The 24,487-nt window shown below is 41.7% G+C and overlaps 1 protein-coding gene across 1 annotated transcript in view; it reads right to left on the bottom strand.

Moving 5' to 3' along the window:
• CAPN14 (calpain 14) overlaps positions 1 to 24,487 on the bottom strand; it is a 94,274-nt gene that overhangs the window by 6,064 nt on the left and 63,723 nt on the right. Inside the window, exons 5-18 of the mRNA XM_006901135.1 lie at positions 24,333 to 24,469; positions 23,614 to 23,788; positions 22,645 to 22,707; positions 21,247 to 21,332; positions 18,826 to 18,900; positions 17,214 to 17,377; positions 15,605 to 15,772; positions 14,534 to 14,538; positions 12,719 to 12,924; positions 11,387 to 11,423; positions 5,938 to 5,994; positions 3,879 to 3,936; positions 1,093 to 1,157; positions 199 to 267 (exon numbers count right to left, since the gene is read on the bottom strand). Of these exons, the coding sequence (XP_006901197.1) occupies positions 199 to 267; positions 1,093 to 1,157; positions 3,879 to 3,936; positions 5,938 to 5,994; positions 11,387 to 11,423; positions 12,719 to 12,924; positions 14,534 to 14,538; positions 15,605 to 15,772; positions 17,214 to 17,377; positions 18,826 to 18,900; positions 21,247 to 21,332; positions 22,645 to 22,707; positions 23,614 to 23,788; positions 24,333 to 24,469 (1,365 nt within the window). The remainder of the gene's footprint in view (positions 1 to 198; positions 268 to 1,092; positions 1,158 to 3,878; positions 3,937 to 5,937; positions 5,995 to 11,386; positions 11,424 to 12,718; positions 12,925 to 14,533; positions 14,539 to 15,604; positions 15,773 to 17,213; positions 17,378 to 18,825; positions 18,901 to 21,246; positions 21,333 to 22,644; positions 22,708 to 23,613; positions 23,789 to 24,332; positions 24,470 to 24,487) is intronic.

The raw sequence follows: 24,487 nt of genomic DNA, 5'->3' as shown, positions 1-24,487 counted from the left end.
AAAATCAGGAGGTTTTTGCAACAGGCTTTACAGAGGAGAGGGGAGGAGGAGGAGCTATTGGGAGGGATATTAAAGAAAAATTGGTGAGTGATAGAGAAGGGCTGAAGGGAAAGAACATACTTTGGATCTTTTTCTCACAACTAGAAAAGCCTCTATTTCTTACCCATCTCATTAAGAGTAGTTACGATTGGTTCTTACCTGATAGAGAATCAGCTGCTTCCACAGGTCCCTGAATTCCTGGATGCTCACAGTACCAGATGCATTAAGCTGGTAACAGGGTCAAGGTAAAAGGTTCTAGGAGCACATTTCTACATCAGCACTGTGGACAGTGGCTGGGTGTCCAGAGATCTGCGTGCATTTGTGGATGGTCCTGTTGAGAGCCTGATACTCCTGGTTGGCCTCCTCTCACTAGTTAATCGGACCCGAATTCCTTCATCCTTACCAGGATGGAATGAAGTGAACCAGAACACAGCAGCATTGGTGGTGATGAGGAGGGTGATGCAGGACCTTTTGGTATGGCCAATGTGATGTTGTTTGAACAAAAAACAGTAACTTTTTTTTTTATTCGTATTAAAACAAACCTATGGAAGGAGGCACAGGATGGGTATAGATGTATCTTTTGAATTACACTTAATCATTTTTTGAGCATTTAAAAGTGGATGGGTATACCATAGCCTGCAGATCAAGTAAGTTTTGCTTCTGAAGTGACTTGGTCAAATTAGCACCTTCTACTTGAGAACACAGAGTGGGCCAAGGACTAAATCACACTTTACTTTTGCTACTGTCTTCACGGTGGCAAGGTTTCATTCTGTTGTGGATAGAGTCAGACAGAGCTGCCTCATGGCACCTAGTTAACAACATTGGTCACTTACGTGACAGACAGTTCTATCATAAACATTTTACATGTGCTGTCCCATCAGAGTAGGTTTTCATAGTCTCTCTGTGCTTCAGATAAAAACCCTGAAGTACAATGAGTTAAGTGGCTTGTCCAAGATCACACAAACAGTAAGTAATAGGATTCAAACCCAGGCAATCAGGCTCCAGAGATAAACTTTTAAAACAGCAGCCTGCACCTTCCCACCGAAAAGATACATCCAGTAGGGCCAGGATCCCCTGGCATGCTTCAAGGCTGAAGAAGGGCTGTGTGTTCCTCAGATCTGTGCAGAAACAGAAAGAGTATGCATGAGGGTTGGCCCAACACTGCCCACTGGTTTTCTAAAGAGAAGGGTAATACTATCCAGACTCCATGGATTCTAAAAACTACCATTGAAGTGAAAGGACAAAGGGAGAATTAGAGAGCAGTGGAGAGCAAAAGAAGGCTTGGAGGTGATTCCTAAATCAATGGGATTCAGGAAAAGACTGTGTAAACATTCAATGCAAGTAGGATTTTTTTCCCCCCAGTCGAAGTCAAATAGACATAGCTCTCTGTCCTTAGGCAGAGCTGGGGCCACAGAACTGCAGATCTTCATATATGAAAGGTCAATCTGCCCAAGGTCTCACTCAAATCAAGAAGTTTGTTTCTCATATTCTTTGACAGATGTTCTGTCAGGAATGAGTGCCAAGTTCTTACCCAGAAATCCGGCCACAGCAGGACAGCTCTAAGTCACCAGCCCTACCCTGCCATGTCAATGCAAAGGAACCTCTTGTCATATTCACTCAGTGATCTTAGTTCTGCTTCCAGAAAAGTACCAATTGTTCGTTTCCTTTTCATCTTCTACCCTCCATTCTAAGCGTTAAAAATTTCTGCAGTTATTCCCCAGATGACATTATTTATAATCTCTCATTATCCTTTCCTTTTGTTTTTATGTGCCATCAAGCCAATTCTAACCACAATGACACAATCAGACAGTAGAATTGCTCCATGGGGCTTCCAAGCCTGTCAATTGTTTATAGGAGACTTCCTCCAATTTCCTGAGATGTAACTGGTATATTTGAATTGCTGACCTTTGGGTTATCTGTCCAATGCTTAACTCACTTTATCACCAGAGCTTTGGTCTTTGTCTTCTAGATACAATCAGTTTTCCAGGATTGTTCTCAAATATGGTGCCTAAATTTGAACACAACCTTTCAGCTGTACTTTGATTAAGCAGACCTATCATTTCCAAGTTTTAAGCTACAGTTTTCCAAATGATATCCAAAGGGAGAGGTTTTGCAGAGAAATAGTTCTGTGACCAAGTAAATTCTGGACACTTTGTATCCATAGGCCTTTTTTCTCCATTCACCGTGCACCATTAGCATATGATAAGTACCAAAGAGCTAACAATTAAATTTTGTTTAACCCAGAATTTTGCAAGCATAATTGACCACAGAACCTAATCCCATTTATTTCATGGAACACTTACTAAAACCTCTTGGTTTCTAATGTTTCTTGGAACACAATTTCAAAAACATGAATCTAAATGCTGCCATTAAATATAGCCTGAATTTGTATTAGCTTAATAAGCAGCAACTTGAAACTATTATTAGCTCAAGCAAAGCTTGAGATCAACTAAATTAAACCAGATATCTTTCAAATAAACTGCCACAAAAATGAGGCCTCTTTTGCATTAAATGTGTGCTACAATTTTTTTTTTAAAAAATATAACAAAATGGCAGTGTTTTATTTTCATCCTAACTATGTTTCATCTTGTCGGTTTGGGCACAGCTTGTTGAGGACATATTAGATTTCAATTCCGCTGTCTTTTATATTAATGAGTCCTTCCGGTATTGTGCCATCTGTAGATCTGATAAGCCGGCATCCCATGTCTTCCTCCAAGCGCTTGATCAAAATTGGGTAAATAAAGTAGATCAGGGGCATTATCTGAGGCTTCTCAACTAGAATTAGTCCTCAACTTTTGTATTTATATAATCCTTTTGAAATAATGACTTGCTGTGAGTGCTCTAATGCTACCATTTTCCAATCACCACTTCATCACTTATCATGGGAGACTACCAAATATTTGGTTAAAATCAGCAGTAATCTCTGACTCATCAATATAGGAACTCTCCAAAGGCCTAAATGAATGTAACTTGTCCACATGGTCCTTGAGCATTTATCTCACACCCTTGTGAATGAGACCTTTATTTTCTTTCAAATACACACGAGCCATTTCTTCTAGATAATTCCTCCAGAACCAACCTAAAATATTTGGGGTATATTTAGTTTCCTACTCCAAAGATCTATTCCTCTGCCTGTTTTATTGATAAATGAAATTGGCTTTGAGAAATCACATGGAAATTATTTCAAAACCCTGACTTATATTGTACCCTGGGCTAGAATTTGACTGAGTTTAATGTTTTGGCTTCATTAAAAGGAAAAGCAATCACATTTCCTCTTTAATTGCATAAGGTTCATTTTCCTCTCTGGAGAAGTCAGGCTATTTCTTTCATGTTCTTCTCATTCCAAATACAGATATAAGTATTTTTTTATAGACTTTAATCCTTTCTGTGGATTATCCCAGGCTTGATATAAAAGCATCCATTCAACTCATTTGCAATAGACTTTACATTTTTTTCTATATTGATCAATTTAAATATAAACTGATCAGATAAATTATTTCCCTGATTAAGGAAGTAAATGCAGTTACTCCAAATGGAATTTATGTGCCAAGAATAGAAGCACTCGGCTTTTCTTCTTGATATAGAAGGTGGAGGAAATCTTTATTTTTGCTTCTATCTTTCTGTTTTCAACCAAATTAAATCAGGAAATAATGATTTTCTGTGCTGCATAAATACTTCTTCTGTTTTGTCAAACAACGTGACCTATCCCGGGATAAAACATAGCTGTTCAGTGGGGCCAGTACTCAGTAAGTCACACATCCCACCATGGCACAGAGAAATTGAGCCAGAGCTCAGAAAAGTGTGCCCTTCTGTGTCCTGTTGACTCCTGAAATACTCACCTGGCCAGGTCATTTGGTTCAGGATCTCCTGTAGTTGAACTGCATTTATTTCTGGATACTAATGAGGAAACAGAATAACAGGAGAAAATCAACACTATTGAAGACTTATTACACAACACAGGAGCCACAAGCTAAGAGGGAAGATCTACAGGGAACGCCCTCTCCTTATCTGCTCCACCCAGTAAATATGCCAGTTCTCAGCAGAAGCCAGTGACTATGTCATACAAAGAAAGTGTGATTGGAAGTATAATCCAATCTGTGGTCTTATAAAAACTTGTACAGTGAGTTTTATTTACTAGATGCAAAGTTCTAAGACACTTAGCGAGGTGAATTCCCTAAGCCTCCAAACTGGGTTCTGTACGGCTATTTCAGAAGTTCTACAAGAAATTTTGTTTAAATTTTATGGCTAATAAAATAGGACCATCTTGAGCTTCAGATTCATCAAAAGCAACTCTTTATGTTCACTCATATGAAAACATGCAGATAAAACACAAGTGTCATAAATTTGAGCTTATAAAACTGATCCATTCACAATATATAATTTTATGATATCTATCTTCAGTTCTTTTGCAAGCATGCATATATATTGAGATTCTCCTTGGGATTTCATTTGATAAAAGGACTGAAGAAAATAAAAAAGGTTTTAAACCACTGACATGGAGGAAAACTTTTATGAACAAAAATATAAGAATGTAGATTGTCTTCTTTGGCTATATTAAACAAAATACTAGAGAAGAATTTAAAAGGGATAGATTAGTTGTAAGTTTAAGTAATGACTGTTCCTAACTCAAGGAGTTCATGTCCATGCAGCTTTAACAGAATAGTTAAGATTATCAGACTACAGATTTCCAGTCTTTTTCTTGTTTCTATATCATTGGACTTAATCATTTGTAGCCATGGAAAGAGCAGTCTTCACAGCCCTGCTGTGAAGTCGCAGTGGTCTTCAGCTAGTTCTCAGATTTGGATTACTCCAATGAAAAGAATGTAAGGTGGGGACAGGAGCATAGCCCAGGTCCTTCTATTCCTTGATGTCTTACTAGTTTCAGCCCTTCCCTCGGTCCCCAACTAAGGGATCTTCTTCTTGAGCATTTTTTCATTTTTCTTTTCCAAAGGCCCAGCCATCTCCTCTCACGCCCCAATTTAGCCCCCTTTGTAGTAATGATTCTGTACTTTTATCACACGACTATATTCTCTAAGGCAGCAAAGACTAGATGAACACTTTTACACCTTATCAATGTCATTTCCTGGAACAAATACTCATTTCACAAGAATCTGCTAGAGACAATGGCTCAACTGATTTGTCTAAAATGTTAAGAACATAAATGAGAAGTGCTAGTTTTGTTGATGTGCCGTCGAGTCGCTTGAGACTCATAGAGCAACCCTATGTACAATAGCCCTGAAACCTGCTCTATCCTGTGCCAATCTTATTGTCATTGACACACCTACCCACATTACCCCAGTAACTGAATCAATCCATCTCATTAAGAGTCTTCCTTTCTTGAGCTGTCCCTCCACCCTCCCAAGCATGGCATCCCTCCTCAAGGACTCATTTCTCCTTGCAACATGTCCAAAGTATGTCAGACGAAGCTTCAGAATCCTTGCTTCCAAGGAGCAGCCAGGTTTCATCTTTTCTAGGACGAACCTGTTTTTTCTTCTAGCAGTCCTTGATATAGTCAGTGCTCTTCTCCAGCACCAGAGTTCAAAGGAATCAATTTTCTATTATCCCTAGTCATTGTCCAGCTTTCTGACACATAGCAAGTAATTTCGAAGACTATGGCCTGGATCAGGCACATCTTAGTTTTCAGACTGACATCGCTGCTCTGGAGAGGTCCCTGACAGCAGACTTTCTCAATGCAATTCACCTTTTGATTTCCTGGCTGCTGATGCCAAGAGTGTAGATTGTGGAGCCAGGCAAACTAAAGCTGCTAACAATCTCAATCTCTGATAGGTAACTTAAATTACGACTTATACACGGGCAAACCCATGGTTCATGGAGTTTTGTTCTCTAATTTGTCCTCAGCCCCCTCCTCTCCACTACAACCATGCTTTAATTACTTACCTTTTCAAAAAGTTTGGTAAAGAATTCATCTTGCCCTTCATTTTTGTCAACTATTTCCTGTTGGAATAAAAATGTAGAAAGACTTAACTAATCATCTGTATAAATGGACTCTCATGTACATATTAATATCTCACAGCTTCTATTCCTCTGAGTTAACAAATGTTGTTTTTCTCATATTCCATCACCCAATGTGTCATGCTTGGGAGATTGGAGGGACAGTGCAGCGGAGGAAGACCCTCAATGAGATGGATTGATTCAGTGACTTGGGTATTGGGGGTAGGTGTGTCAGAGGCAATAAGATTGACAAGGGATAGAGCAGGGTTCAGGTGTTGTACATAGGGTCGCTATGAGTCACAAGTGATTTTTGATGGCACATAACAACAACAACAACAACAACAACGTGTCCTGTTTTCTTAAGCAGAACACAAAGAAGACGTAAATATAAGGGTGACCCAAGTGAGTGTGGAAACTACAGAAAAACATAATTGATTTCATACGCAAGCAAGATTCTATTGAAGATTATCCAAAAACGACTGGAACAGGACATCAGCAGAGAACTGCCAGAAGGCCAGGCTGGGTTTAGAAGGGGTCGTGGGACTAGGGATACTATAGCTGATGTTACATGGATCTTAGATGAAAGCAAGGAATACCAGAAGAATGTCTATCTGTGTTTCATTTATTATGCAAAGGCGTTTGGCTGTGTGGATCATAACAAACTGTGACTGACTCTGAGAAGAATGGGAATCCCAGAACATTTAATCATGCTAATGCGAAACCTATACTTGGACCAAGAGGCAGTCATCAGAACAGAGCAGGTAACACTGCATGGTTCAAAATTGGGAAGGGTGTACACCAGGGATGTGTCCTATCTCCATACCTTTTCAACCTGTATGCAGAACAGATTATAAGAGAGGCTGGGCTCTATGACGAGAAGTGTGGTGTCAGGATTGGTGGAAGAATCTATTAACAATCTGCGTTATGCAGATGACACAGCCTTGCTTGCTGAAACTGAGAAAGACCTCATGCACTTGCTGCAGAGGGTCAAGGACTGCAGCCTTCAGTATGGACTGAGGCTCAATGCCAAGAATACAAAGATTCTCACCACTGGACCAACTGGTAGCATCAGGATGGATGGTGAAGAGATTGAGATTGTTCACAGCTTCAGTTTGCTCAGCTCCACGGTCAACACTCTTGACATCAGCAGCCAGGAAATCAAAAAACGTATTGCCATGGGAAAGTCTGCGGTTAGGGACTTCTCCAAAGTACTCAAGAGCAACAGCGTCTCTCTGGAGACTAAGGTGCGCCTGATACAGGCCATGGTTTTTGCAATCACTTGTTATGCATCAGAGAGTTGGACAATGACTAGGGAGGACAGAAGGAGAATTGATGCCTTTGAGCTGTGGTGCTGGAGAAGAGTATTGAATGTACCATGGACTGACAAGAAAACAAACAGATTCATCCTGGAGAGGGTTAAACGAGGTTGCTCCTTGGAGACAAGGATTCTGGGGCTTCGTCTGACATACTTTGGACATGTTGTAAGGAGAAACAGGTCCTTGGAGAGGGACATCATGCTTGGTAGGGTGGAGGGACAGCGCAGGAGGGGAAGAGCCTCTATGAGGTGGATTGATTCAGTGACTGGGGTAATTGGGATGGGTGTGTCTCAGGCAATGCAATTGGCACAGGATAGAGCAGGGTATAGGGCTGTTGTACATAGGGTCGCTATGAGTCGCAAACGACTCGATGGCACATAACAACAACGACGACAACAACTATTCAGTCAATACTCTGAAACTGTACTCACTCTAATCCATGACTCTCCAACTCTCTCTGACACTGCTCGTCATATCCTCCAACTAGAAATGTTTGTTGATGAAAGCATTCAGACTCAATCCTAACTTACAGCGTATATAAGCCTCTCCTTTAGGTCTTACTGCTGAATACATGTCTGAAAGCAGAAAGAGAAACCCTGTACTTTGACAGACGTTTGAGCTTTGGTTTCTGGTTCTAAATATGATTGTCTACATTGGTCTCATGCCCCATCCACAGTGGAAGTGGGCTAAATTCCCTGACCAGGCACTCTGGCAAGAAAATTGGTTAGAGAAAAACCTCAGACAGATTTTCTCTTTCTTAGAAACAGATCAATGAGTATGCTTCAGAGCAAGATAGAGTAATAGTCATCCTATTTTCTTGCCTAAAACAACTGAAATGAACTATAGAAGAGAACTTTCGTGGCTTAGTGGATAAGGAGTTATGCTTCCAACCCCAAAGCAGCCAGTTTGAATCCAGCAACTACTTTGGAAAAAGATTGGCACTCTCTTCCTGAGTGATTTATGACCTCTGAAAACCCACTAGCGGGTCAACTATGAGTTGATTCCTACTCAAAGGCAAGGGTTGAATTGACTTGAATTATACAAAGCAAAGACATTTGGACTTTGGACACAAGGCAGCACATTCATTCATTCTGAGAGTACAGTCATTGGTGAGAGAAGTGGAACAAACAAGCCCAGCTCTCAGCTTGAAGGTTAGCAGTGCGACTTTCAATAGACATCAATGTTCCCAGCTCTCAGGTTATGATATAGGGTGGGAAACCCAGATAAAACCTGATATTCTTTGTGAAATGAGGAGATGGAGCTAAGGGTGAGAAAAGGCCAAAAAGGCCAGAGTTCACATGACAGAATGTCAGAGAGGAGAGGATTTCTGTAAACCTAGCATGTTTCCATCAAATAGAGTGAAAAACTTTGCAATCCATAGGACATTGGGTATTGTACGAAAATGTCATTCCCTAAAGTGTGGTGAAAAAATAATTCTAGACTAAAGGCTTCTCTAGTTCCAAAAAGCACAATTTTAAAAAGAATCAAACTATTTCCCAGTAACTTAAAAGGAAAACTCAATAATATGTGTAGTAGAAATACAGAAACAACCAACATCAACATATTCAGATTAATAGTTTCTTATAATCAATCAGTTGCTATGTGTCAGAGATTTGGACAATGACTAAGGAGGCTAGAAGGAGAATATCAATTCAAAAGCACCAGCATATGAGCTGTGTGCTGGAGAAGAGTATTGAATGTACCATTGACTGCTAAGAAAACAAACAGATTCATCCTAGAGAGGGTGAAATCAGGCTGCTCCTTGGAGGCAAGGATTCTGAGTCTTCATCGGACATACTTTGGACATGTTGCAAGGAGGGACCAGTCCTTAGAGAGGGACATCATGCTTGGGAGGGTGGAGGGACAGTGCAAGAGGGGAAAACCCTCCATGAGGTGGATTGATTCAGTGACTGGGGTAATCGGGATGGGTGTGTCACAGACAGTGAGATTGGCACAAGACAGAGCAGGGTTTAGGGCTGTTGTCCATAGGATCGCTATGAGTCACAAGTGACTTGACTGCACATAACAACAACAACAACAACAACATACCAAATCAAAATGGCCAGACAGGACAAAAAAGGAAAAGAAACTATAATGAAGACAAAATTAAATAGATAGTAACAAATTGAGAAATTGTAGAATTAGTAAACATAAACAGATGTAAATATATTCCAAATGCCCAATTGACATAGCAAAGAGTACCTCTACATTTTAAAGTAGTTGTGGTTGTTAGGTCTTGTTGAGTCGAATATGACTCACAGAGCCCCTATGAGAAACATATATTAATTCTGTCCTTTACTTATCATTCCCAATACCCTTGAGCCCTTTGCCACAGTCATTGCATCAATCCATCTCATTGAGATTCTTCCTTTCTTTCACTGACTCCTTTCCAGACATGATGTCCCTCTCCAAGAAATAGCTCCTCTTAACAACATGCCCGAAGTATGTGAAACAAAGCTTCACCATCATTGCCTCCAAGGAACACTCTGGTTGCACTTTCTCTAAAACATACCTATTTATTCTTTTGGCATTTCATGGGATAATCAGTACTCTTCTCCAACACCACAACTCAAAGACAAAAGATTCTTCTGCTGTCATTCTTATTCATTGTCCAGATCTCAGATGAATAGCAGATACTCCAAAGACTGTGGATTGAATCAAGTAACATTGCTTTTCAAGACTTCGGAAAAGTTCTGACAGAAGTCTTAACCAATGTCTTCTGATTTACTGACTGTTGATACCAAGGGTGTTGTGCTCTTGTGGATCCAAGTAAAATGAAATTGTTGACAATTTCAATATCTTCTCCAGCTAATATGATGTTGCCTAAGTGGTAAAATTTCCTATTTTCTTGATGTTGACATCTAATCCATATCAAAGGCTGTAGTCTTTCATCTTCTGCAGCAAGTGTCTCAAGTCCTCCTCACTTTCAGCAAGCAAGGTTGTGTCATCTGCATAACACAGTTTGTTGATGAGTTTTCCTCCAATCCTGATGCCACATTTTTTTTCATAATGCCCAGTTTCTCAAATTATTTTCTCAGCATACATTTTAAAGTTGTTGTTGTATACTGTAGAGTCAGAAATGACCCATAGCTGACCCTCTGGCAGGTTTTTAGAGCCAGTTAATAGCATGAGAGAAGATTGCCCATCCTTCTTCCACAGAAGGGCTGGTGGCATCAAACTGAGTGCCTTTGAGATTGCAGTACAGCTTCTTGCCACTAGGCCACATGAAATAACGGTGGTTTTGTGTTGTTGTGTGTCCATATAACTTAAACATATAGTTATTGTTATTGTTAGATGCCATCTAGTTGACTCATAGCGACCCTCTGAACAACAGATCTGACCCCTGTCCTATCCTGTGCCATCTTCATCATCTCTGCCACATTGAAGCTTATTGTTACAGTCATTGCGTTCAACCATCTAATTGACGTCTTTCCCTTCCTTCACTGACCTTCCACTTTTCCAAGCATGATTTCCTTTTCTAAGAACTGGCTCTTCATAACAACATGAAGAGGGTATTTCTTCTTTTATTTATATGAGTTTTAAATATATGATACATAACAGACAATATGGGGCACAAACTTCTAAAAACTTACTAGCCATAATTGAACCCCTTGAGGAGAAAAATTGTTGCACTTGAAAGGTCAGGATTATGTCCAGAGAACATCAAGGTCAGTTGGAATAACATAGTCCACAATGACAAGGTTTAATATACTAATTTGGAGGTAGAGACTTGAGTCTTACAAGCTTGTGAGCAGCTTTCTCAGGTACAGAAATTAGAAACAGAAAAATACATAGAGGTAGCTCGTAAAGCTGTGACTTAGGGCTCTGGATGACCAGGATTTGATGACATTTGTTTTCACTCTTTCTTAGATCAACAACAGCAGAGCGCAGGTTCTCTTAGAGATGAATGATGATAAGCGGATGACGTGGCACATTTATCAGAGAGTAAGGTCTTTATGGACCGGGCTCTTCCTATCCCCTTTCCTAGTGTCTCCTTTAGCATATGATGCAAAAAATCCACTATCTTGACTTTGAAGAGTTTTAACCATGTGAAATTTGATTTCAACTGGACTACTCACCTTGCAGAAGACAACATTGGAATGACTGCCAATTTCACTGAAAGAAAGAAAAACAGATTTCTTTTGAGTGTTATCTTTAGAAATCTTTGAACAAATGTCCTTCCTTCCCTGGCAACTCATCTTCCAGGTGCCTTAGATTTGCCCAGTTTTTAAGCATTACCTACCGATTCTCCTGGAAATTACAATCCAGCCACCTGGCACACCAAACTATTTTTAGCCTTCCATACACCCTCGTGCTGTTCCTCACATCTTTGCCTGTGCTTATTTCTTGGTGTACATTCATTTCCCGTTGCCTTCACCTGGTGACAGAGTTCATAGAGAATTCTGCTCCTGATCTACAAACAGTGCCTTTCAGGCAGTTAGAATCCACCAGTGGCTTTGAGAGAGAAGGGTGGGCCATCTCCTCCTGCACCATTTACAGCCTCCTGAAAAGCAGCTGGAGGCTCAGCTATGAGTTGGTTCCAACTCAGTGCTGATGAGGTGAGCTCACTGAATCATTTTCATTCACATTTAAAAACTCAACAGTCTGAAAGAGTAGTTGAGTCTTGAAATCAAACTACCTATGGCCAGGATATTAAAAGACAAGCAAATCATCAAACAAAAGTCATAATGATAGAGTCAATAACCTGCTGTAGGCCTCAAAGAACTATCAATATTAGGCAAAGTAATATGTTTGATTTGGAAGGTGTTTGGGAGCTCTGGTGGTTTATTGATAAGAAGCTGCACTACAACCCCAAAGACATGCCTTTCTACTCCACCAGCTGCTCTGCAGGAGAAGGATGGACAACCTCCTCCCTTGTGATCAACTGCCTCTAAAAACCCACTGGATGGTCAGCTGCGGGTCCATTCCAACATGAAGGCACTCAACAACATAAACATTTAAGTGCATCACCCAGAAGCATCTGAGCCTATTAGTTAATAATGATCTTCTGTATCTTAACAAACTCTATGCATCGTCTATGGATCATCATTTCCCTAGAATTAATTGTCTCAATTTCCCCCAAGATCATGGAAGTTTAGATCAAATGTTCCTCTTGGACATTTTTCCAATGTCTTCCTTCACCTGCGAATGTGATTAACTGCTTACAGGTCTGTGTTCTTTGCAGACATCACTGAGGGGATCGTGACTACTCTACCTTCCCATCTCTAATGTCTAGCATGAGGATTTTCTTTATTTAAATGGAAGTGAAGAGGAAGAAAGGATGGATGGTCCTCATACAGGCAGCCAGAATAGTCTGCTCTGTTCCTCCTTGTGTGGCAGAGAACCTTACCTTCATTACCTTCCCTGAACCCAGGGGACCCTAACCTCCCAGAGAAGGATTGTACCCTTACTGAAATATGTGCTTCCTGGAGAAGACCCTCAGGATAAACTCCAGCTCTTGGTGAGGCTCGGATGTGCAGGGCACAATGACGTATGATCCTGGGTCCAGCGATAGCTCTTGGCTCACTTCTTTGTTTGTTTCAAATGTCTCCGGTTGGCTCACGGGAGGATTTTCCTGGAAGAACTCGGGAGGCAGTCTCTGCTGATCACCGCTGTACTGTGAACAGAGGAAGTCGAGAACCAGTTGAAGTGATCAATCCAAGTTTGTGGCCACACCTGAGACACTTGGCCAGGAGCTAGAACTAAGGTGACTCTGACTAGCCACATTTAACCTGCCCCAGTGAAGCATGAGAAGGGTTGGAGAGCGAGAGAAAAGAAATATGTGAGGGGACATCTCTGTGGAGATCATATCAGTATAGGAATAAGCACGTCCAGTTACTTGACATTGTGTGAAAAAAGTAAAACGATGTGAGACATGTCCCTGGGTCTGCAATTTCTATATTGCAGTTGAAAAATCTGAGTTGATCTACTCAAATTCACCCATCTCTTAATATAGTAATATTGCTAGCTAAGATTGAAAATGAGGACAGCTAAACCCTAGTGTGTCAGAAGCCTGACTTACTTGCAAAGCAAGATTAGCCCTGTACTGTGAAACCAGCAAGACTAACTCCATCTTGACTAGAAAATCTGCTTGGCAATATACAACTCAAGGAAGCAGGATATTAATGAATAAGAGTGACCAAAGGTCTCAGACCTTAGGGAATGTTATCTCCTGAAACTCTTCGTTTCTTAGATCACTCAATAAGACATGCTGTAAAACATCTTTGTATTGTACTGAGGTCTGTGAGAGTTAATGTTTGACCTGAGAGTCAACATCTCGGACAGAAAGAAATAATGCGAGGGCTACTGGATAGGTGCTTCTAAAAACCTATATATGCTTTAGAAAAATAAGTTTTTTACTATTCGCCATCAACGGGTAGTCTCTCTGAGCCTTCATTCAATCCTCGTCCCTCCTCTCACAGAACGGTTTAGATATATTGAGGCTGGACCCCGATACTAGTGCCCGTGTCCTTGACACTCTAGTGCTGCTTCTACGTGTGTGGTGCAAGTTCAAGGTTATAGTGATTTATGACCACCCAGAACAGTTGGACCACCAACCATCTTCCACCTAAATCACAAGAACTTCCCAAAGACAAACTGGGCATTCTAATCACTTCAGGAGGGAGCCTCCTATTGGGGAAAGAGAGCCTGACAAGAGCTCAGAAGACCTGACTCAGATCAGTGGTTCTAATAGGGTTCCTGCATGTGGCATGCACGTTGTTTTCTCCTTGACATATCTTTTTACTCTCTTTCTCTTTCAGTCTGTCTCTCTCCTTCTCCTCTGCCTCTCTTTTCTCCACATAGAAACACACTTAGCAAATTCCACTCAAGTCCAGGGAGAAAACCCATCTCCTAATGAAGCATACTTGGCTCCATCAACAATGAGAACTAGGAAGTCATTCAGTTCCCTCTGCAGTTTGGCTACAGGGGATCTGAGAGCTGCCTAGACATTTTTTATTACTAGAATCAACTGTCTATGTATCCACCACCTGTAGTGTTATTTTTCTTCTGCCTGTTTAATTTTGTAACTGGTTGATAATTTTGTTCTGTTTACACTTTTTTTGGTGGAAGTTGACCCAGATTCAATTTAGAAGTAGGCAAGATATAAATAACTTTTTCTTTTCAAATTAAGAAGCATTTGAAAAATTCAGTGTTCACATAGTTGGGGGAGGGGGGTAGACGGACAACTCATGGCCTAGTGCAAAATGGTTTCTTTATAAAATCACTTTTCCTGATTCAATTCTACCTAAGAAAATGAAGTTTTTCACCCCTGTTATTTCACCCAAATAAAATAACAGCTGCCACCCTTCTGCGACTGAGATGTTCTGCACTTTCTGAACAGATCTCTCCAGGCTGCCAGTGAAACACGGAGAAATGACTGCCCTTCTGTGTGGGTCCCTAGGCCCCTTCCCCAAGCTTCTGTCCCTTGTCCCCAGGGAGGTGAGATGCATGGTCTCTTGATGCCCCATATGTTACAGGCTTCTATTTCATGGCTTTATAACTCGGGCAAGGTTGTGATTTATTGTCCTTGCTGTGCTGTGACAGTCTTCAATATGAGCCCTGGGTATCTATCTATTCAGAGATTTAATAAATTCAGAAATATATGTGCCAGGCCAGGTTCAGAGACCTCTTCATGGACACATGGAGAATTCTTAAGGTCCTTGAATTTAAAGAAGAGTCATAGATGCTCTTTCCAGCTACACACACAGGCAGCTTGTGTTATTGTCAGACATTCCAGAAAGCTGCTGTGGCCAAACTGAATCTCACCGAGGCTTCTCTGTGCACGACATTACCCACACTGCTCCAGAGAGCAACTCACCCCATGCATCTGAAAAACAAGGAAAGAGAGCTCATTAAGCAGAGGATTTGGTTATTTCACACACCCAGTCCTTGATGGAAACTATGGCAGTGGCCACCCGGAGATACGGTCACAAGACACCTGTGCCATTCCAACCCAACATCCAACACTGTCTGGAAAAGGGCAAGAGAAGGGACAATTGGCTTCTTGGAAGAGGAAAAGGAAATCAGTTTTGATTATCAGCTGTGTTCCAGGCACAAAGATGGACACTCTCCCAGGCCCCTTGTATGAAGATGATGACTCCCATTTCAGAGATGAGGGAAGTGATACTCAGGTGAGAGGAGGGGACTTGTTCTGGATCACATCTCATAAGGGACAGAGCATAGATTTGAGCCCAGGCCTGTGGTCGAAAATAGACAATGAAGAGCACATGAAGGAGAAGATGAGCTCTTGGAGAGTCCCACACTGAGCTCTGCCCCATGGGGTTCCTGGAGCTCACCTACCCTGAAGAGGTAGAAGCCAATGGGGAGGTGTGGCGTCCGGAGGCGGTGCCTGTGCCGGGGCTTCTGGAGAAGAGACACCAGCACTTTGCAAGGATACAGGGACCGCTGGCCCAACTCGGGTTTCCAGACGGACAGCAGGAATTGCGGGTTCTTCCAAAATGTGCCTGGGACAGAACAAAATGAACTGAAAAACAGGTCCCAGGATCCCCTATCACCTGGCTCTCTGGGACCTCTTCTCCCTCCTTCTCACCAAGTCACTAAGAGGTGACAGTTCAAGGCCACCTCCACAGCTGTCACTCCTTGACACCTCCCCCCTCAATGGAGTCTTCCCCATCTCAGCTCTGTCCAGGCACACTGGCAACTCTGTCCCTCTTCACACTACTCTCCTTCAGATCAGATTCGACACGCTGACCAGCAAATATGTTCATCCTTTTTTTCCCATTTCCTGCACAATGTTTGTTGCAAGGTGCGTGCCCCTCAGACATATGCTGCGTCAGGGATTGTAAACTGAGGGCAAAGTGCTTACATTCTAGCAGCAATGCCAGCCTTTACGGTAGATCCTGTGGTGGTGGCTGGGGCCTGTGAGGGAGCACAGCTAAGGCCGCAAAGGAGACCTCCGTGGAGGAAAAGATCCTGTCACCAAACCTCCCCATTTTGAGAATTTAGATTTATTTCTTTTAATGTTTGTCTCCCCACTAAGTATTAGGGAAGATGTTGTTGTTATGTGCCGTGTGTCTGAACCACTCATAGCTAACCCTTCAGTGGGTTTTCAGAGGCTGTACATTACCCAGAAGGAGACTGAAAGACCATCTTTCTCTTATGGAGCAGCTAGTGAATTCGAACAGTGTGCCTTTGGGCTGCTAGTGCAACACCCTCCCCAGTAGGCCACCAGAGCTCCCTATCAGGTAACAAAGTCATGGTAAGTAAAATTACTACCTCACTTTTGCCGTTAAGGGGGAGATTCTTCATCATATGGATGACCTTACCCTAAAACTCAGAAACTAGGCACACTGTTGTTAAGTCAATTCTAAATCATAGTAACCAAGAAAGATATAACCTAGTCTTTCAGCATGCATACCTATGGGCCTATGAGTCTGTGGGCAGGACTCCTGTTTATCCTAAAGGACTCTCCATTCTAATTAAGAAGAAGCACCCCTTTTGAAATTTGCACCTGGACAGGCTGACAAATTGGCCGATGGGGCTGCTGCTTTGTGTACATCAGATAAACAGTGCCATATCTTCGACCAGGGAGTTGGGCTGTTAACCAAAAGGCCTTGCCTCTCTGGCAATTTGAATTCACTAACCGTTCTGAGAGAAGGAGATGAGCTATTGTCCCCTGTGTGATTCACAAGCCTCAGAAACCCAGCTATGAATTCGTTCTAACTTGATAGCAGTGTGGACTTTTGAGAGAGATCTTCCCAGTGGTCATAGTCCAGAACCAAAACACATAGCTTAACAAACAAAAGCCAGCTGCCCATCAGCCAGAAGCCCTGTTCAAACTGCCAAGAGCACAAGCATCTGCAGTGGGTCTGCCCAGAGCCTGCCCTTGTTAGGAAAGCTGTCATTTTGAAGCCCAGAGGCTTTGTATCTTGTGGCCCTGCTCACCTTGGGACCATTTCAGTCTGCCACCAGCTGTGCTCCCCTTGACCCATCTCCCCTCTCGAATGGTGTGTGTCCACCTCTGGCCAACCTCATGACTCAGCAGGCCTGGAGTCAGTTTACAGATGACCAGCAACCCGAAATGCACTTTGAAGTCATGCAGATTCATCCTGTGGGAAGGAAGAGAGGCCAACACAAGAGACCAGGGAGATGTCATCTAATTACTGAGATCAAAGAGGTGGAATGAGACGTACAGAGGGCATCCCAGCTGTCACTCAGAACAAGGCTTTCTCCCGGGTCCTCTGGTGCACAGATGAGCTGGCCTGACAGCCATGGGAGAAGGCTAAGGCATAGTGAGGGTCCACTGTGAGGAGGTGGCATTACCGAGACATTGTGTTGTCTAGGTGCAAACCACTTCCTATGTTGGCTGCTGAAAGAATGATTCTGTGGATCTCGGTGACAACAGTGGGACAGAAGCATTCATAGCTAGTTAGCTTGCTCAAAAAATGTTCAGTATGAATTACACAAACCCATGTCCAGTCATTAAATGATGGAAATCTTGTCTCCTATTTGCTAATGTCATCTGTGACATTTAAACTGTCTTAAGGCTGCTCCTTTTTCTTAGTTGTGGAGTAATAGTTTCTATAGGAATCCTGTATTCAATAAAATACCATCAAAAGGGAGAGGGCCATGGTAATCTGAACTGGACGGGTGGAGATCAGAGGATACTGCGGGGATATGGCCACTCTGTGTGGGGTGGGATATTTGAAAGAGGAAACAATGAAAAGCAAAGGTAAAGGGGAAAGATAAGTCTCATGTCAGAAACTGAAGCAGCAATTGCTTGGGGTATCTTGATATGATTCCAGAAAGAAGGGTGAGTAACTTTGGGCTATATGAGGGTAGAGTTACTCTGCTCAGGAGGATTACAGGCCATGGGGCTCAAAAGTAGTCACCTTGGAGCAATGATTTTGTAAATTATTACCTAACTTGGGAGAGCATTATGCTAAGTGAGCTAACTTAGTCCCATAGGGACAAATACTGTATAAAACCATTGTTGTAGAATGAGTATGAGGATCCAAGGTGTGGAGGTACAAGCGGAAGGATGAGGATGTGCAGGGGTGGGGATTAATTATGAGGCTGTACAATCTGATGAGAGGGAAGGGTGTGTGTGTGTGTGTGTGTGAAATTGGAAGAATTTGGTCTGAACTAGAATTTCGTAAATAAAAAAGCTAGCAGTAAAAAAAACCCCTAGTAGTAAAAAAAAAAGTAGTCATTGCTTTTTTCAAGGCAGTAGAGACAAAACATTGGGATAGAGCGTACTGAAAAAAGAGCAGAATGAAAGACACAAAGAAAGAGTAAGTCACTTTATCCATTCCTGCCCTTGTATCAAAGACTCATGCCCACAAGCTCCATGCTGGTCACTGTTCCCCTCTCATAGGAGTCCTGATTGTGCGTCTGTTTTCCCTGCTCCTTGGTGAGGTCCTACTGAGTGGAGACTGTCTGATCGGTTTCTCTACGTCAGTCAGTTGATAAACTAGAAGTGTTGTTGTTGATTATTTCCTGGATCAACATTTCAATGCAAAACAAAACATTTGTCCTGAGACCCCAAGCCAAGTACCAGAATTCTCCGTCATCATATTTTCTCAGCAGTAAGATCTTCTCTTTGGGACACAGCAACTCCCATTTACTGGAGCTGAAAGCAGAAAGATATTTTCATGGGGAATGAAGAAAGGGTTGTGGGTGACGTATTTGAAATTCTTGAGCAAATGCTTTACAGTGCTGTTATTTATTTATCATCATTTGCATGCCACCTAACAGATAACAAAATGTCACTCTCCATATTATGGAAGCAATAGATAGTATCAATCCTGCAATTATTATGAACTAATCAACTGGACTGGGATTATTGCCGTATTTTGTTTCATTTAAGGATAACAACAATACAAAGTAGGAATTTTTATCTATAATTTTAGACACCAGACTGCTAAGATTAAAATAGAGATTATGTCCTTGCTTAAAGTTATTAAAATGTCAGGGCTAGTATTTAAAACTATGTTGAAATGACTTGTTTTCCCAACTCATTATTTTGAACTTTTACATCTAATCATAAACAAATAAGATTATATCACCCTACACCATAAATGATGAAAAATGGATTAAAACATAAGAAACAATTATTTTCATAGACTGTAGGTAGCACAGGGCTATATGATTCTGAGAGAGAATAAGAAGCAAATGAGATGAGTTCTTACATTCCCCAGACCTTCTGTCTAAAGGCAATTCCTCAGCTAGTGATCCAGGATCATTGCAGTTGCGGAGTCAATTCTGATTCCTGGCGACCCCAGAGGACAGAGTACAACTGCCTTGTCAAGTCCCAAGGCTGTGCTATTTATGGAATAAGGAACCCCATCACTCTCCTGCAAAGGAGCTTGTGGATTCAAACTGCAGACCTTTCAGTTAGCATCCAAGCACTTATTCAGTTTGCCACGAGTCCAAGAAAAGTCTAAAAACTGCTAAATGGAAGAGAGGGTGCCGAGTTTAGCAAAGCCAGAGCTGTCTAGAACCTTCTGGTCAAAATACTAGAGAGGAGGAGACTACCTGAAGAAATTCAGAAATCTGTGCAGAATTTCTTTGAGTTGAATTTAACTAGAATTTGTGCATACATAAAGTAAAAGCCCACATGATTAAAAAATAAAAAATCCTTTAAAAGCGATGTATGATAGGGTCTTAAGGTTTATCACAGGAGTCCACAATTAAGGTTGCATAGTGGAATGTACTTGGGGCGGTAGGAGGGGTGCGGGGGGATTGTGTACCAGGGAAGGAGTGTTTCTTTTACTTTTGAAAGAGAGGAACAAACTAGGGGGGAGAAATGGGTGGGGAGAGAAGTGCAGCAATGAATGAATGGAAATCCAAATTTCTATAAATGCTCATTAAAATTATTTTTTTTAAAAAAAGAAAACAAAAATTCCTTAGAAAGAATAAATTACCTAAAAGTGATAAGCAGGAAAAATTCCCAGAGCCCACAGAAGGTCAGGAATCCTTTGACTCAATCAGAGTTGAGAGAGCCGAAGGAATGCTAGGACCTTCAGTATGGATCCAGAAGATCCTTACCTCAATGTTGAAGCTAAATTAGCTCTAGAATAGAGACATCTTACCCTGGGAGTGTTTAAAAGCAAAACTTGTGAGATTCATATAACCTTTAAGCACTTTACCTGCAGCTGTTGTTGTCCAACTTAGTGACTATAAGCAATAAACACCCATGATATCAATAATTAATAATTCAAAAGAGATGTTGCATTGGGGAAATCTGCTGTCAAGACTCTCTTTAAAGTGTTAAGGAGCAAGAGTATAACATTAAAGACTAAGGTGTGCCTGATCCAAGTCATGGTATTTTCATTTACTCCCTGTGCATCTGAAATTTGGACAATGAAGACGAAAGCTAAAAAAATTGAAGCCTTGCATTGTGGTGTTGGTGTGAGTGTTGAATATACTGTGAACTGACAGATCAAATAAATTTTTCTTAGAGGAAGTGCTAACAGAATGTTCCTTAGACGCAAGAATGGTGAAACACTGTCTTACACATTTTGAGCATGTTTTTAGGAAGGGCAATTCTAGCATTTTGATTCTATAGTGCCAAGAGTGCACAGTCAGCAAGCAGTGTACTAGCATGGAGTGAGTTATACTGTGGAATCTCAAATAACTCACTTCATCTAGGCATCTTTTCTTCATCAGTAAACTGGGCATTGAAACTACTTACCTTATTACACCATAGTCTAGAGGATTAAATGAGTTGTTAATGATTCAAAGCACTGGCAAGCTCTCAAGAAATACTAGTTTCCATCATTATAAGGAATGACAGTGCAGTCTATGTACGGGGAAATGTATTACAAATGTGAGGGTGGCCTCTCATAGTTTAAAAGTGATTGTGATCCACTGAGATCAAGGGGGAAAGACATTTTAATAAGCTTACAGAAGGCAACTTCTCTTGCACCCTTCACGTGCTTCTCCCTTACTCCCCCAGCCAGGCCCAGAAGTTCACCTGTCACTCCAGTCTCCTTTCCATTCCACCTTCCCCCAGGGGTTCCTCAGCTTCACGAGATATTCAGGTATCCGTCTGCAGGTCACCTGCACAAAATGAGAAGTTTAAGGGAATAGACAAGAGCCAACTTCAAGTGTTCCAGGTGGCTGGGTAAGACTCGGGCCTGCAGATGAGAACTTGAAATGGAAACTCAAAGATCAAAGAGTAGTTGGTAGAGGAGAAAGTGTAGCAATAACACCGAGAGACAGTTAACATCTCTATTCCTGTGTTTCCTGATTTAAAGACCTTTTACAAGGATAAAGTGGCTTAAAATTTATACTGTTGTTGTGATATATACCATCCAGTCGGATCTGAATCTGACCCATGTCTGACCTTCTGACCCATAGCTGACCCTCTGGCTGGTTTTCAGAGGAAGTTTATCACACGGGAGGAGATTGCCCACCTGTCTCCTGCAGAGCAGATGGTGGATTCAAACTGTGTGCCTTTGGGATTGCAGCCCAGTTTTTTGCCACTAGGCCACCAGAGCTTCCAAATAAAAGGATAAAGAAATTTCATATTTATATAGTACTCAGCATATAGACAATACCCTACAATTTTTTTGTTAAACCAATATGAAAATAAAAACCAAGTATACTTGCAGGAGGTATAATAAGAAGGAAAGTTTGAGTTCAAGAAACTGAAAAAAGACTGGAGAAATTTTGGAGAATCAAGCACTTTAGAGACTGTCAAGGGTTCTTTGAGACGAAACCTTTTTATTTCTTATCTCTGCTTTTGTTAACACTGCTCATCCAAAGAAGAATGCTGTTCTTCCCTTGTATAAACCTACCCACCTTTCATTATTGTTGTTGTTCGGTGCTGTCAAGTGCAACCCATAGTGACCCTATGAAGAACAGATCTGAACTCTGTCCATCTTTCATAAGCTCACTCAAATGTCAATGTTATAAAGCTTTCCTTGGTTTCCTTCAGCTAAGCTAGGTGGACACCCTCTCTCCTCCCTTCAAACTTCTAAAACCTTTCATGTCTGCTTTCTTCTTTCCATGTCTGCATTCATTTCTCACCATTTTCTAAAGGGGTTTGTTTCCATACTTGACTGTCAGCTCTTTGTAGTCCTTCCTTCAATGCCCAGTAGAGCTTAAGAGAGAAACAGTAATGGGAGGGTACATGAGAGACTGTTGAATAGAACACGTGAGAAAAATTTTGGATAATGTATAGTCCAAGAAATCAGTACAGAGGCATGCCCACCAACAGGTTTGGAAAGTTCTGGAGGATTCTCTAGGAACTTTACTCTGCAGAATGGGTACAGATACAAACATTCATGAAGATAACTCAAGGTCTTGGTGGGAGGTCTTAAGAGATAAGAAGGCTTCAGAAGAAAGGGAAGGGCCTACTGCAACTCACCTTCCTGATTCCTGTGAGCGTATAGGCATGGCCATGAACCAACCCGTTCTCTAGCACCCTCTCCTCCTGTAGAGGCAAAAGAGAGCTCCTGCTTAGGCCTTGGGATGCTGAACGTTGGAGGGTAAGTAGGAGAGTGTTTGGAGGGTTTGCAGGGATGAGAATGAGCGGGAAATACAGTAGATTCGAGTTCCCAAATACTCTTTGGTAACATTTGAGATCCTTAATAATTCAGTGAGCCATCCTTGCAGTGATTATCACTGCAGTTGTAGAAGGAACAAATACGATTCAGAAATGCTATAATTGTGGGAGGTGGCACAAATGAGTGACAGGGAGGCATGGAAGAAGCCAGTGCTTCCTTCTCTGGTCCTATGTTGTTGCTGTTGTCTTTCTTATTGAGATTTTAATGAAAGTTTATAGAGAACTTGGATTTCCATTCATTCATTGTTGCACATTTTCCTCCTTGCCTCCCTCCGCCCCAGTTCACTTTTCTCTTTGAAAAAAAGAATCATCGTTATACAATTCCTCACCCTCAGCCCAGTCCACTTTACTATGCAGCTCTTATTCTGGACTGTTATCATACAAATAATACCTCATCATATATTCCTTTTAAGCAGTTCTTTCCCTCATCTGTTCCCATGCAGTGTATATTATTTATCCCCTCTTTTCTTAGTCCCCCCCAACCCCAATGTCAGTCCTGTTTTATACCAATGGTATTGGTCTCATGTTCTTGATCATTAATAAATCACACATATGAAGTATTCTGCACATGGTTAGCATTGATTGGAAATTCTCTAGACACTCATCTTTCTTCTCACATCTCCTCATCTATGCAGATATCCAGTTCTGTGCTCCACATGAGCATTTGACTGGAGGTCATGGGTCCCACCCAGAGGAGAGGACAGCAGATGGTGGACGCAAAGGAGAGGCACAGGAAGGTAGACATTCTCTCATTTCCCAGCCCAGACTCACCCCTAAATGAGTCTGGCAGCCAATGAGGGTTCTACTGCAGGTGGCTTTGGCTAGGAGTTCCCACAAATTATCAGGGGCTTTTGCCAGGTTGATGACCATCGTCACTCCCCCAGTGAAGTCCACAAGGGCTTCGGACACTTGCCCCATTTGTAAGTCTTCATAGGAGCCAGACAGCCTGTCCAGAGAAGCAGTTTACATGAGAAAAGCAGGATAAAAAGTTCTATGATATAGCCTGGAATAGTCCACTCGGGTCTCATGAATTCCTTGATATGCTATTCTTTCCATCCCGAGAACAAAAGAAGAAATGTTATAAAGCTTTCTATTCCTTTCTCCTCTTTGACAACTGCAAACACTTGGGAAAGAAAAAATAAATACTGAATGTTTTTTTAACTGGAGATAGAGACTCTGGGTGTGTCATGTCTGTGTCCACTAACACATGCTTTAGAATCTTACTCTATAAATTTACCTGCTTTGGTGAGCTCTGGTGGCCTAGTAGCAAGAAGCTGTACTGAAATCCCAGGGTTGCGTGGTTCGAATCCACCACATGCTCTACTGGAGAAGGAGGGACAATCTCCTCCTGTACCAGTCAGATCTGATTTACGGTATACAACACACAAAAATCTAAATTTTTACCTGCTTCTACTGCCCTCCCTCGGCATAGACAAGTGAAGAAAGAAGATGAGGGAAAAGAGGGGAGCGAATTCAGGCAGTTGTCTTACTTGGCATAAGCTTTTTCCAGAAGAGCTCCCCAGAACAAGTTCTTGTAGATGGAGGAGACAAAGACCAGCTGGCCAGCCTCATTCACAGGCAGACGATCATCTATCACCACAGGAATCCAGCTCCCGAACTGCCAGAACTAGAGAGAAAGAGATAA

The sequence above is a fragment of the Elephantulus edwardii genome, unplaced genomic scaffold (genome assembly GCF_000299155.1).
Source record: "Elephantulus edwardii isolate Elephantulus edwardi_28Jun2011 unplaced genomic scaffold, EleEdw1.0 scaffold00309, whole genome shotgun sequence".
Lineage (NCBI taxonomy): Eukaryota > Metazoa > Chordata > Mammalia > Macroscelidea > Macroscelididae > Elephantulus > Elephantulus edwardii.
Note: the sequence above shows the minus strand (reverse complement) of the source record. Positions and strands in the feature narration are given on the sequence as shown.